General features: G+C 34.0%; 1 protein-coding gene across 1 annotated transcript; it reads right to left on the bottom strand.

Annotated features, from left to right (window-relative positions):
• Positions 1–1,488: 1,488 nt before the first annotated feature.
• Positions 1,489–13,080, bottom strand: LOC128244706 (uncharacterized). The gene is made up of 4 exons (XM_052962749.1): positions 12,941–13,080; positions 5,691–5,860; positions 3,773–3,877; positions 1,489–2,866 (listed from the first exon to the last, which is right to left on the bottom strand). The coding sequence occupies exons 1-4, from the start codon at positions 12,951–12,953 to the stop codon at positions 2,372–2,374; spliced, it is 783 nt and encodes a 260-aa protein (XP_052818709.1). The 5' UTR covers positions 12,954–13,080; the 3' UTR covers positions 1,489–2,371.
• Between the last annotated feature and the right edge of the window lie 320 nt (positions 13,081–13,400).

Here is a 13,400-nt window from a genome sequence, read left to right on the forward strand (position 1 = left end):
CCTTTTCGCTTCAATGTCAGTCATTTGCCAGGTATTTTATCACAGCACATTGAATGGCTTTCAGGAACACAGCCGATTCTGTTTGATTGTAAACAGAAGGCAAACCTGAAGAAAAACAACACATCTTATTTTAGATATGTGTCTAATATCATATTATAACATTAAAATATGGTGTGATAACATATATTAGCAGATGAGCTTGACGAATGTTTAAAACTTTACAATCAATAAAGTCGCGAAAATATGTGACAAACCGATGAGATGTTTCAAAGCGCGGCTATTTCGGTAAATTTATGCAAGAAACGTTTTCTACTTCAATAAATTAATATACTTCAAAACTTCAACTTACTTCAACATACTTCAAATTACATCAAATCTTTTCTGTACCTTATATCGCATTCCACCACTGAAAATTGATCATCTCGTATAAATAGCACTCTGTTACCGGCGATACACACGTATAATTAAAAGGGTGAAAGTTGACAATTTCCGGCTTTTTCCGCGAGGCCGAATATAAACGAATGCTACAAAACTTGCGCAAAGAGAATATATTTTTATGGTAAATTTGTGAAGTTAGAACTTCTTTTTTGGGAAAAAAATATCTGGAAATTGGGAAAAAATGTCATTTTTTTGCAACTGTGAAGTAGCCGAAATTCAGCCCTTTGCAAAGAAGGTGAAAAAGCCCTGCCATCGTTACGTGAGTCTACACTTCCTCTGATTACAACCATCGATACGTAAGTTTACAATTCCTCTGCTTACTACCATCGTTACGTGAATCTAAAAATTTTCGGATTACTACCATCATTACGTGAGTCTACACTTCCTCTGATTACAACAATCGATACGTGAGGCTACAATTCCTCTAATTACTACCATCGAAACGTGAGGCTACAATTCCTCTGATTACTACCATCGTTATGTGAGTCTACACTTCCTCTGTTTACTACCATCGTTATGTGAGTCTACAATTTCTCTGATTACTACCATCGTTAAGTGAGTCTACAATTTCTCTGATTACTACAATCGTTACGTGAGTCTACAATTCCTCTGATTATTACCATCGATACGTGGGTCTACGATTCCTCTGATAACTTCCATCGTTACGTGAGTCTACAATTTCTCTGATTACTACCATCGTTACGTGAGTCTACAATTCCTCTTATTACTACAATCGTTACGTGAGTCTGTAATTCCCTTTATTATTACCGTTGTTACGAGAGTCTTCTATTCCTCTGATTACTACCGTGTCACGTGATGAACAATTTCTCTGGTTACTACCGTTGTTACGTGAGTCTACAATATTTATGATAACTTTCATTGTGACGTGATCTACAATTCCTCCGGTATTAATATTTACTTTCAGATATCTCTTCAATCCTTATACTAGTATGTATTATGTGTTTGTCCAATGTATTGACATGAAATAAATGAACTAAAAAGAACACAGAAGTGTTTATTTTAGACTAGAACATAGTCCGTCGCCAATAATCATAATTTACATACCACAAATTCTAAAAATGCAATATAACATCACGTTTAATCAATATATTAACATTCACATGTCAGCTGATTTAACATGATTTTAGAAAGAATTTTGCAAAAATAGAAAAAGACAGAAAAAGAGTTCAATGTAATGAGGATGTGGCATTTGTAAAATATATTATTTATATATGACTTATATATATAAATTTAAGTCATCTACTATTTCTTACAACAGTTTTGAAATAAATTCAATAAACATAAAAAGCTTACATCTATCATGGACATGTAAACCATGTCTCTCAGTCAATACAGGTATTCCTTTTGGAACTATGTACTTCGATCAAAACACCATCAAAGCAATTTATTTGATACTCTCCGTTTTCGCCATAACGATGTTACCGTACTTATGCCACGTTTTAATAGTAAAACCGTAAAAACAAGAAGCTTCTTTGATGAGGTGTTGTTGAAGTTCGGCAACTCTCTAGATTTTTGGTACCACGGAGGAGGAATATTTACGAAATTACAAATCATGGTTTTCTGTCATATCATATGATATTATGATTGAATGACGTTGGTAATAAATCCAGTGAAAATAACTCTTGTATTATCCTTCTCATTCGCAATGCTCTGGAAACTACAGGCAGGGACAAGCACCATAGCAAATTACTGATATTTTGTATTCGTAGCAGAGTTTAGGTACAGTGCGTTACACAAATAGATTGTCTGTCTGACGGCAAATCTTCGTTTCTCCATAAAGCTTGACCATTCTGAAAGGTTTAGTGAATAACGTCCAATACCTATTTTGAATGTATTATGGCGTGAAACAAACAAATACAAAACAAAACAAAATATTATATAAACATCATTATGATTTTTTTTTGTTACATTCTTAATAATAATTGTCTTCTATCAAATAGAGTGGCGGAGCGGAGGGTGTAATTTTTTGAGAATGTTGTCCTTCTAACTCTGCAATTTGCTGTCGGTTAAGTTGCAATTGATCTTCCAAAATGTCGTTGTGCTCTCGTAAATCATGAAGTTCCATGTTAACCTGTGTGTGGGCAACTGTTGCTTCTAATTGGTGTTCTACTTGCGATGATGTTCCCTCCCTGTCATGTTGTGACTGTTCATGAGAACCACAACCACTTTGTTCATTCCTATTTGAATGCGTTGATAGGAAGATTAGTTCTTTTCCAGTGTGAAAAACAGTGGCGCCAAATATCACAGAAAATAATTGAAATAAACTACATGCTATTATTGAATATATGAAAGCATTTTGGAGTGTAGTCAGCTTTGAAGATTCTTTGTCTATCATGTAAAACGAACTTCCGATCAAAGCAATGCTTCCTATTGACGTGATAACCCACCAGCAGGTCATGTATATTGCCTGAAAGTGGATAATAGGCTTTTATTATACAATGTGGGCACTACAGGACAAGCCCAGTAGCTAAAATTACACATTACCTTGTTTACAGACAAAACCTGTATACACTGTGGTGTAAGAGATAATGCAAAACAAGACGCGTACGTGTACTTGTAAGCGAATGCTCACGTTTAAGTTGCGGTTGGTTTTAAAACTAGTTTGTGACAGATGTCTTGAACGTGTACCTGTAGGCTCGCTAATACTCGCATAAATCACTTTACTCGTGCTATCGTATTTATCATTGTAAACGGGCACAATGTACACATACCTGGACGACGTAGTGCACAAAAAAGACAAGTACTCGTACTAGTATCTCCATAAGAGAGGCTGCTAAACGCAACTTTTACGGGCACAAATACGTGTTAGCTACTTTTGAACACTGCGTCATCCAGGAATTTTAAGTTTAAAGGGTGTAGTCAGTATCCAGGACTTGTACGATTTGCAGTCTACGACACATGTATCGTATGAGTAGGCTTGTGCTAGACGAATAGTATAAACAAAATTACAATCAAGTTCAGACACAGTCCATCAACGCGTACTCATAAATGACAAATTTCGCAAAAAAACAACAACACAAAAAAAAACATTTGAAGCCGACGGTAATTTTTACTCGTACAAGTGTTGTTCGCTACCATTCTATACATACTGAAAACAACAGATCGTGTGTCAAAAAAATATATCTAAAAATAAATATGATCAAATGACTTTGTTTAGCTAAGCTTACTATAAACTATTAATTATTGTGGTGGAAGTAATGTGTTCAATAGCTTAAGGATGTATGGTTCAATCGGTCAGAGTATATCTGATATGATCAACTATGAGTTTAATACACACACTCATTTTGGCGACTGATACCGTCTCTATACTTACAAGACTTTTTATTTTTCGCCTGATCTGTGTTTGGTTGTCATTGTGTTTCAGAGCTAAGTTAACAGCTCGTGTAAGGAAGATGTAACAACAGGAAGAAACGATTGTCTGAAACAAAGATAAATCCAAGAATTATATGCATTTGTATGAAGTTCAAAGTCAAAACGTTCTGACGAAATATTTTTTATAACATTAGCACTATGGAAACTACAGGGACAAGCCTAGAAGTTCAAGATCATGTTTAAAGACACACAGATCTTAGAGTTTACACACACTAAGCGAGAGATACACAACGCAAAAAGACAACACCCTCCATTTCTATAAAAACAATAACATCATTTTGAGTAAATGTTAGGGTAAATGTTTTGGCAAGATCAGGATACGATCACGTTTCAAAAGTCGGTATTGTTGCGATTTCACGAGTGTCATAGAAAAACATATTTTCACGAGTGGCAAACCTATGACCACGAGATAGGTTTCTGTTTCTTTTATGCTTATATTCGGAGTTTTATTAGTATTTTAATTCATTTTCTTAATTACATCCTTTTTTTAAAAGGGTTTTTACGCCGTAACCAGTGGAACGCCTCACACGCAAATTTTATATATAAAGTAGCTGTCAATTTTCTATTTCCTGTTTGTTGAGAAAAGGTTATCTGATATTCTTTTTTATAGTTAATCATTCGGTCGTTTTTTAGTACAAATATGTTATGATCAGTAATCAATAAAGTCTTATTAGTGCGTGTATGTTATAAAAAAATAACAAAAACACTTTTATTTTAAGCGGGGCATATACACATAACCAAATTACTTCGCCGCCATTCATTGAATGAAAATTTAAAAGGTCGAATGTGTTAGCAAAACAAATGCGGATGATCATTGAATATAAAACTTTTTCTTAGTGTTTGAATGTGTTTCATGATACATGAACATTCAGTCATCTTACTGTCAGAGACCAGTCTGTTTTACTTGAAGACAGGTCTATTTCCACGTAATGATGAAGACCACGCTAGTTTGTTGATAAATTTTGAGGCGTTGGTGGGGTAAAAAAAAAACAGTAAATCTGTTAATTGTTGTGTTAATTTTCCGGAAAGTTCGTAATACGTATTTACAACGACAAACAGTTCAACTACATTTTGAACGATGATATAACATTATAGTTATGTTCGAACAGTTGTTTTCGTCTGTAATTTGTTTGGTATGAAAGCAAATGTTCGAACAATCAGCTTAAAATAACTTGTTCAAGTACCATTTTTTTAATAAACGGTAAGTTGTAATTTCCAAATATATCTTTTTTTTTAACTTTTGTTACATGCCTTTAAATTTTAGATAATTTATTTGCGAACATTTTCTGTTCTGTTTTCTTCAAGGGGAAGTAACTACAATGTATTTTAAAAGTAGTTCTGAAAGTTGATATTTTCATTCCTTATTTTGCAATGAAAATAATTATCAGATTTTCACTTTTGTTATTGAACTGGTAAAACTCCATATTTTCATCGAAAAGCATGAAAGAAAGTCGTCCTCTTTATCACCTATTGCAACGTATTTGTTTCCATGGAAATTATAGCAAAAAAGCTCGACTCATAGGAAGCATGTCAATAAAATGTCGCTAAACAAGAGTAACAAGTGAAAACACGCGAACAGACAGTGAAACACTTATCAAAATAAGATGAAGTCACCATATAGACTTCAACACTAGTTCGAACAGCGGTCTGTTTGCAACAAACAGAATAACGGTACAAGACAATGTCAGACAAGAAAATAAAATTTGTGATCATGGTCTGTTAGTGAATCAATGTCAATACACTTACATCCATGGGCCCAAAAGCAACGGGAAGAAATTCTCATAAAAGCGAATGTCAAATAAAATGTCATACAAAAGAAAAATGACTGGAAACACGCGAGCAGACAGCTGAGCACTTACAATAGCAAGAAGAAGTGACGCTATGGACACCAACACTATTTCGAGCAGCGCTCCGTTTGCATCAAACAGAATAATGGTTCCAAACAACGCCAGCCAAGGAAATAACACTTGAAGTGCTTGGCAACTGTGCAAACATGCTAAAGAAAAACAACATCGGCTTGTATGAACTCCTGAAAAATACATGAAAAGAATATATATAAAGTATCATAATAATTATTATGAAATGGTGATAAAACAAACACGACCATCAACTAAATGCACCCCTTCAGCATGGCCATATTCCTTAGTGCTCATGCAGACGACATACGATTGGCCTTAAAGGGACTAAACAGCAGATGATACCATTGCAAGAAGAAAAGAAAATTGCAAAAAAACTAACATAAAATTCATATCGTTGTGTACAACGCTGATGTATCATATTGCTTACGACAGATGTATCATGTAGTTTTTTCGTATTTGAAATGCGAAATTTACTGGGATTGTCTACCAAGTAAATCCCAGTCAATTAAATAATAGCGTCGTTATATGTATCTGTATTATCCACGTGACTTGCACATTCTAAATACACACACTTTAAATTTGGAAATGGACAAAATATTATTTATATCATGTAAAATGACGTGTTATCGGCCTTATACTAGCTTATAATAATAATAATAATAATAATAATAATAATAATAATAATAATAATAATTCTAGGCTTTCTGAGAAAATGCCGATTTTGTAGCCTTTTGATGTTTAGTCCCTTTACGTCAGAATTCAGCCTGAAAATCACTATTAGTTTTGTTATTGTAAAATTCGCCCAGCACCACTCTTATGGTAAAAAGCTATACTCTTGTTAAATAGAGTTTGTAATAAAAAAATCACTTGCTTTCTGTGTCCAACATCCGACTCGAGACCCTTTATAATTACGGTATTACTAATATTACGTCACAATTTTTTAATGGTATTATGTAAAACAAATGCTCACGGGACACCTTTGTTTCATAAGACCTGTTTCTCAACAGTCATTGAAACGTAAGCGTTCAAAAGAATACAAAATACCTTCAGCAGGCACTAAAAAAAAGTGTGGAATGAAATTCTAGTTAGAAGTGTTACTGTGGTTGGGTTTATTCTCTGCATACAAATGATGCATAGCCATAGATGTTAACTGTGACTATGTTGCATAAGTGTTCACTGATAGTGTTAACGTAAATAAGTGCTCATCGTACTGAGTGAGAATTGCATGAAGTAGTGTTTACATCAGCGATTAAGCTGCACTATCACAGATTGAACGTTTTGACAACTTTTTTTATTTTTTTGTCCCGGAAAGAGCAAGTTTTTGCAAAATCTTAAAAGGCCAGTGATATAAGACTGCTGACAAAAAATCAGATCCGAAAATGTCATATTTTAGTTAAAAAATTGATGTTTTATGCATTTTTCTCAAACCGTTAGTAACGGTTTAAGCCATAAAACATTCTGCGATATGATTTTTTGTCAGCAGTCTTATATCATTGGTTTGAAGATATTTATGCAAACAAATGCTCTTTCTAAGACAAAAAATAAAAAAATGGTAAAAAAAGGTAAATCTGTGAGAGTGCAGCTTTAATAACTGAACATAAGTGTTAAATGGCAGATTGCTTTTTTAGTCAGAGAGATTACAACATCAGTGTTCAATGCGATTTGAATGATGAATTAGAATTTTCTTATATTGTTATATCGTAGATTGCCGTATTCATGTTTACTGGTGCATTGCTGCATTCGTGCTTTATATTGGATTGTTGCATTCATGTGAATTTGTCGATTTTTGCATTCTCGTTTACTGGAATATTGTTGCATTTACATGATTGCTTGTAGACTGTTGTATTCATGCTTACGGGAATATTGTTGCGATAACACAACTACTGGTAAATTGTTGCATTAATATGATTGCTTGTAAATTGTTGCATTCAGATGTTTACTGGTAGATTGCTGCATTCACATGGTTACCAGTAGATTGCTGCATTCTTATGTTTACTGGTAGACTGCTGCGTTCACATGTTTACCGGTAGATTGTTGGATGCACATGTTTACTGGTAGATTGCTGCATTCACATGCTTTCTTGAAGATTGTTGCATTCACATGTTTACTGGTAGATTGCTGCATTCACATGTTTATTGGTAGATTGCTGCATTCAAATGTTTACTGGTAGATTGCTGCATTCACATGTTTACTGAAAAATTGTTGCATCCACATGTTTACTGGTAGATTGCTGCATTCACATGTTTACTGGTAGATTGCTGCATTCACATGTTTACTGGTACATTGTTGCATTCACATGTTTACTGGTAGATTGCTGCATTCACATGCTTTCTTGAAGATTGTTGCATTCACATGTTTACTGGTAGATTGCTGCATTCACATGTTTATTGGTAGATTGCTGCATTCAAATGTTTACTGGTAGATTGCTGCATTCACATGTTTACTGAAAAATTGTTGCATCCACATGTTTACTGGTAGATTGCTGCATTCACATGTTTACTGGTAGATTGCTGCATTCACATGTTTACTGGTACATTGTTGCATTCACATGTTTACTGGTAGATTGCTGCATTCACATGCTTTCTTGAAGATTGTTGCATTCACATGTTTACTGGTAGATTGCTGCATTCACATGTTTATTGGTAGATTGCTGCATTCAAATGTTTACTGGTAGATTGCTGCATTCACATGTTTAATGGTAGATTGCTGCATTCACATGTTTACTGGTAGATTGCTGCATTCACATGTTTATTGGTAGATTGCTGCATTCAAATGTTTACTGGTAGATTGCTGCATTCAAATGTTTACTGGTAGATTGTTGCATTCACATGTTTACTGGTAGATTGCTGCATTCACATGTTTACTGGTAGATTGTTGCATTCACATGTTTACTTGAAGATTGTTGCATTCACATGTTTACTGGTAGATTGCTGCATTCACATGTTTATTGGTAGATTGCTGCATTCAAATGTTTACAGGTAGATTGCTGCATTCACATGTTTACCGGTAAATTGTTGCATTCACATGTTTACTGGTAGATTGCTGCATTCACATATTTACTGGTAGATTGCTGCATTCACATGTTTACTTGAAGATTGTTGCATTCACATGTTTACTGGTAGATTGCTACATTCACATGTTTACTTGAAGATTGTTGCATTCACATGTTTACTGGTAGCTTGTTGTATTTACATGTTTACTGGTAGATTGCTGCATTCACATATTTATTGGTAGATTGCTGTATTCACATGTTTATTGGTAGATTGCTGCATTCAAATGTTTACTGGTAGATTGCTGCATTCACATGTTTACTGGTAAATTGTTGCATTCACATGTTTACTGGTAGATTGCTGCATTCACATGTTTACTGGTAGATTGCTGCATTCACATGTTTACTGGTAAATTGTTGCATTCACATGTTTACTGGCAGATTGTTGCATTCACATGTTTACTGGTAGATTGCTGCATTCACATATTTACTTGAAGATTGCTGCATTCACATGTTTACTTGTAAATTGTTGCATTCACATGTTTACCAGTAGATTGCTGCATTCACATGTTTACTGGTAGATTGCTGCATTCACATGTTTACTTGAAGATTGTTGCATTCACATGTTTACTGGTAGCTTGTTGTATTTACATGTTTACTGGTAGATTGCTGCATTCACATATTTACTGGTAGACTGCTGCTGCATTGACATGTGTGCTGGTAGATTGCTGCATTTACATGTTTACTGGTAGATTGTTGCATTCACATGTTTACTGGTAGATTGCTCTATTCACATGTTTACTGGTAGATTGCTGCATTCACATGTTTACTGGTAGATTGCTGCATTCACATGTTTACTTGAAGATTGTTGCATTCACATGTTTACTGGTAGCTTGTTGTATTTACATGTTTACTGGTAGCTTGTTGCATTCACATGTTTACTGGTAGATTGCTGCATTCACATGTTTATTGGTAGATTGCTGCATTCAAATGTTTACTGGTAGATTGCTGCATTCACATGTTTACTGGTAAATTGTTGCATTCACATGTTTACTGGTAGATTGCTGCATTCACATGTTTACTGGTAGATTGCTACATTCACATGTTTACTTGAATATTGTTGCATTCACATGTTTACTGGTAGCTTGTTGTATTTACATGTTTACTGGTAGCTTGTTGCATTTACATGTTTACTGGTAGATTGCTGCATTCACATGTTTATTGGTAGATTGCTGCATTCAAATGTTTACTGGTAGATTGCTGCATTCACATGTTTACTGGTAAATTGTTGCATTCACATGTTTACTGGTAGATTGCTGCATTCACATGTTTACTGGTAAATTGCTACATTCACATGTTTACTTGAAGATTGTTGCATTCACATGTTTACTGGTAGCTTGTTGTATTTACATGTTTACTGGTAGTTTGCTGCATTCACATATTTACTGGTAGACTGCTGCTGCATTGACATGTGTGCTGGTAGATTGCTGCATTTACATGTTTACTGGTAGATTGTTGCATTCACATGTTTACTGGTAGATTGCTCCATTCACATGGTTACCGGTAGATTGCTGCATTAACATGTCTGCTGGTAGATTGTTGCATTCACATGTGTGGTGGTAGATTGTTATCTTCATGCTTATAGGAATATTGTTGCGATCACACAACTACTGGTAGATTGCTCCATTCAACTGGTTACCGGCAGATTGTTGCCTTCACATGTTTACTGGTAGATTGCTGCATTCACATGTTTACTGGTAGATTGTTGTAATAGTGTTTACTGGTAGATTGCTGCATTCATGCTTACTGATAAATTGCCGCATTCATGCTTACTGGTAAATTGCCGCATGAATGTTAATTAGCAAATTGCCGCATTAATGTTTACTGATATATTGTTGCATCCATGTTTACTGGTAGGTTGTTGGATGATTCAGGTTAACTTGGAGATTGTCGCATTCATGCTTACTGATTTATTGCTGCATTCATATGTTTATTAGTAGATTGATGCATTTACGTTTAAGTGTAGATTGTTGCATTCATGGTTACTCAGTTATTGTTACATTCATGTGTGTTGGAATATTGTTGCATTCATGTTTACTCGTATACTATTGCATTCATGTTAAGTATTACATTTATGTTTACTGATAGATTGTTGCATTAGTCGGAAGCGGGATATTTTCTCATTAGCGTATGCACTCCTGTTTACCGAATTATAACATGATGTGTTGACTGGTCCACAGGAAATATACAATCCTTTAAAGTAGCCTAGTACGGCTCGATTAGGTTGATATTTGCATACTGTTTAGTTATGGTATCTGCATTGTGATTATTTTTGTGTTAAAGATGCACTCTTACTCCCAAAAAGATTTACCATAATTAATAATTTTGTTTTAATATTCCAAAAAGAATGAATAAATGTCGAAAACAATGGTTTTTGTGATACCGAGTTTAGTTTGAAAGAAATGAGTATAAAACACGGTATTTCTACCTTATGAGACTATAGTAGACCACAGTAAATCGTTTAGCATTCACCATTCATTTTGCGCTTTCTGCTATTAAATACACGGTTAAAATCTTGTTATCAGTAATTAATATTTTCCATAAATGCATAATTTAGTAAGTAGTTAAAGGTTTTTCAGTCAAAATTGATGTTTGTTATTCATTTGTTCGTATTGATTTTGAATAAGAGTGTCACTAAATAATTTACTGTTTTGTATGGTACTTTTGTTTCGTTGTCTTTGTCAATATGCCATTTTTAGTTCTGGCTTCCATAACTTTAATGTTGATATTTATTTTTTTGATGTTTGCAACACATTAAAGTTATGGCGTAACCCCCATAGTAAAGTCAACCAGAATCAATTTAGTGTGATGATGCAATGCAATCACATGACCATAATGACGTCGATGGATTCTATTTATAGCATCGGATTCACATTGTTCATTTAGTTGAATCCAATTGCAGTAAGGCTGTAAATACCTTTTGATAAGTAAAAACAATATATTTATTCCAAATTTGTTATTAGTTATTTATTAATTATTCGAAATAGAAAAAATAACAGCAAAATAAACACTAGGTCACATGGGTATTTTCTGAAAATCTTGGTGTCACGTGATTAAATTTGAACACAACTATGACCTAGATAAGGAATGCTTGTAATAGGATTTATTAAAATGCTAAATCAACTATCTTTAAAGCTTTTTTTGGTTTTGAAAATGAGTTTGTGAACTACATTTTACTTCATTAACCTAAGGATACAGCTATTTTGTCTGTACAATGCATACAAGTGAAATAACAGCGTGACATAAAAATGTCACGAATTCTGGTAGGGTTTGAATACGGCGTTCTCTTCAGCGAACACATCCAAAAAGGTAATATATAACGTGTTCGCTGAAGTTCTTTAGCTATGCCATTTTATGACATTATATTTGTCTTATTAACATGTATGCCATTTAACAGTATACTACGGTTGACTTATTACCATTTAAATGTCATTTAACATTACTTGTCTTATTATTGCCATTTTATGCCATTTAGCATATAATTGTCTTATTGACACTTAACATCATTGAACATATATCCCTCGTGATAAGGCTATTCAATGACGTTTTGACAACGTTTGTGCCTTAATTTATTTGTAACTTTTTTTACTCTAATATCATTCAAATTATGATGTTTGTAATAAATATTTAAAGGCAATCATCTTCCTATGATTTGTGAGTATTAAAATAATAATGAGATTTTAGTGATAGGATAACCTTGTACTAACGTTGTGTTTACAACTTTGAGATACTTTTCGCGGTTTCCTTAACCTAAAAAAACCGTTGTCCTAACGTTGTGCCAACGTTGTCCTTGTCGCTTTGATAGACGCAGCATAAGGTAATACCCTGTTTGATTAATGCAAGTTGCGCAAGTTACTCGACCAATATAAAGTGCATGATTAAGCACGCCAGATTTTTTTCCTCCAAAGAAATGGAGAATCATTATTTATCAAATTCATAATATACTTTACGTTATATAATACTTGGTCGTCACCTTATGCCGGACACTCAATCGGTTGTGGCCCGTGGAGACCTATATGAGAATCCCTTTAAGTCACGTGATTCTTCACCCTTCATGCTCTTACCTAATGTTTGTTAACTGACAATTGGATTATTGAATTGAAATCAAAATGTTAACTGTGAAAGTTAACATAGTTTGTGTACAGAACAATGCATTATGGCAAACCATCACATTCAAATGCAAATAGATAAATAATCTCACCTTGTTCGGTCATTTTACATTTCACATCCCTTCCTATAATATCACAGAATATTTATCCTCCAAAGCTTAACCATTTGTTGATTAATATATGGCCATGGCTCACGTACACTTCTTATCGAATTGCAAGCCTTTGTAAAGCGGCGAATATCCCTTATCTAATGCAAATATCATCAACAAACTCGGTCGCCTTGTAAATGATATTTTCTAAAAATGTAATTTGTGCACAATATGACAGTATCTGATCGCTTTCACGGTAGCTAATAGAGCTTAGAATATAAATATACCATAGAACAACTAACTGTATAAATATATTTGCATTCAGCTAAAAAACTAAAGCTTATCTTTGAAAAATTACCTCAAAATAAAAAAAATAATGCTTTTATGTTCGTTGATTGTTTAGCCTAAGGGTTACTTAAATTGTACCTTGGTGCTGTTTGTTCATTCCATATATGTTTATTTT

This window comes from Mya arenaria, chromosome 8, assembly GCF_026914265.1.
Source record: "Mya arenaria isolate MELC-2E11 chromosome 8, ASM2691426v1".
Lineage (NCBI taxonomy): Eukaryota > Metazoa > Mollusca > Bivalvia > Myida > Myidae > Mya > Mya arenaria.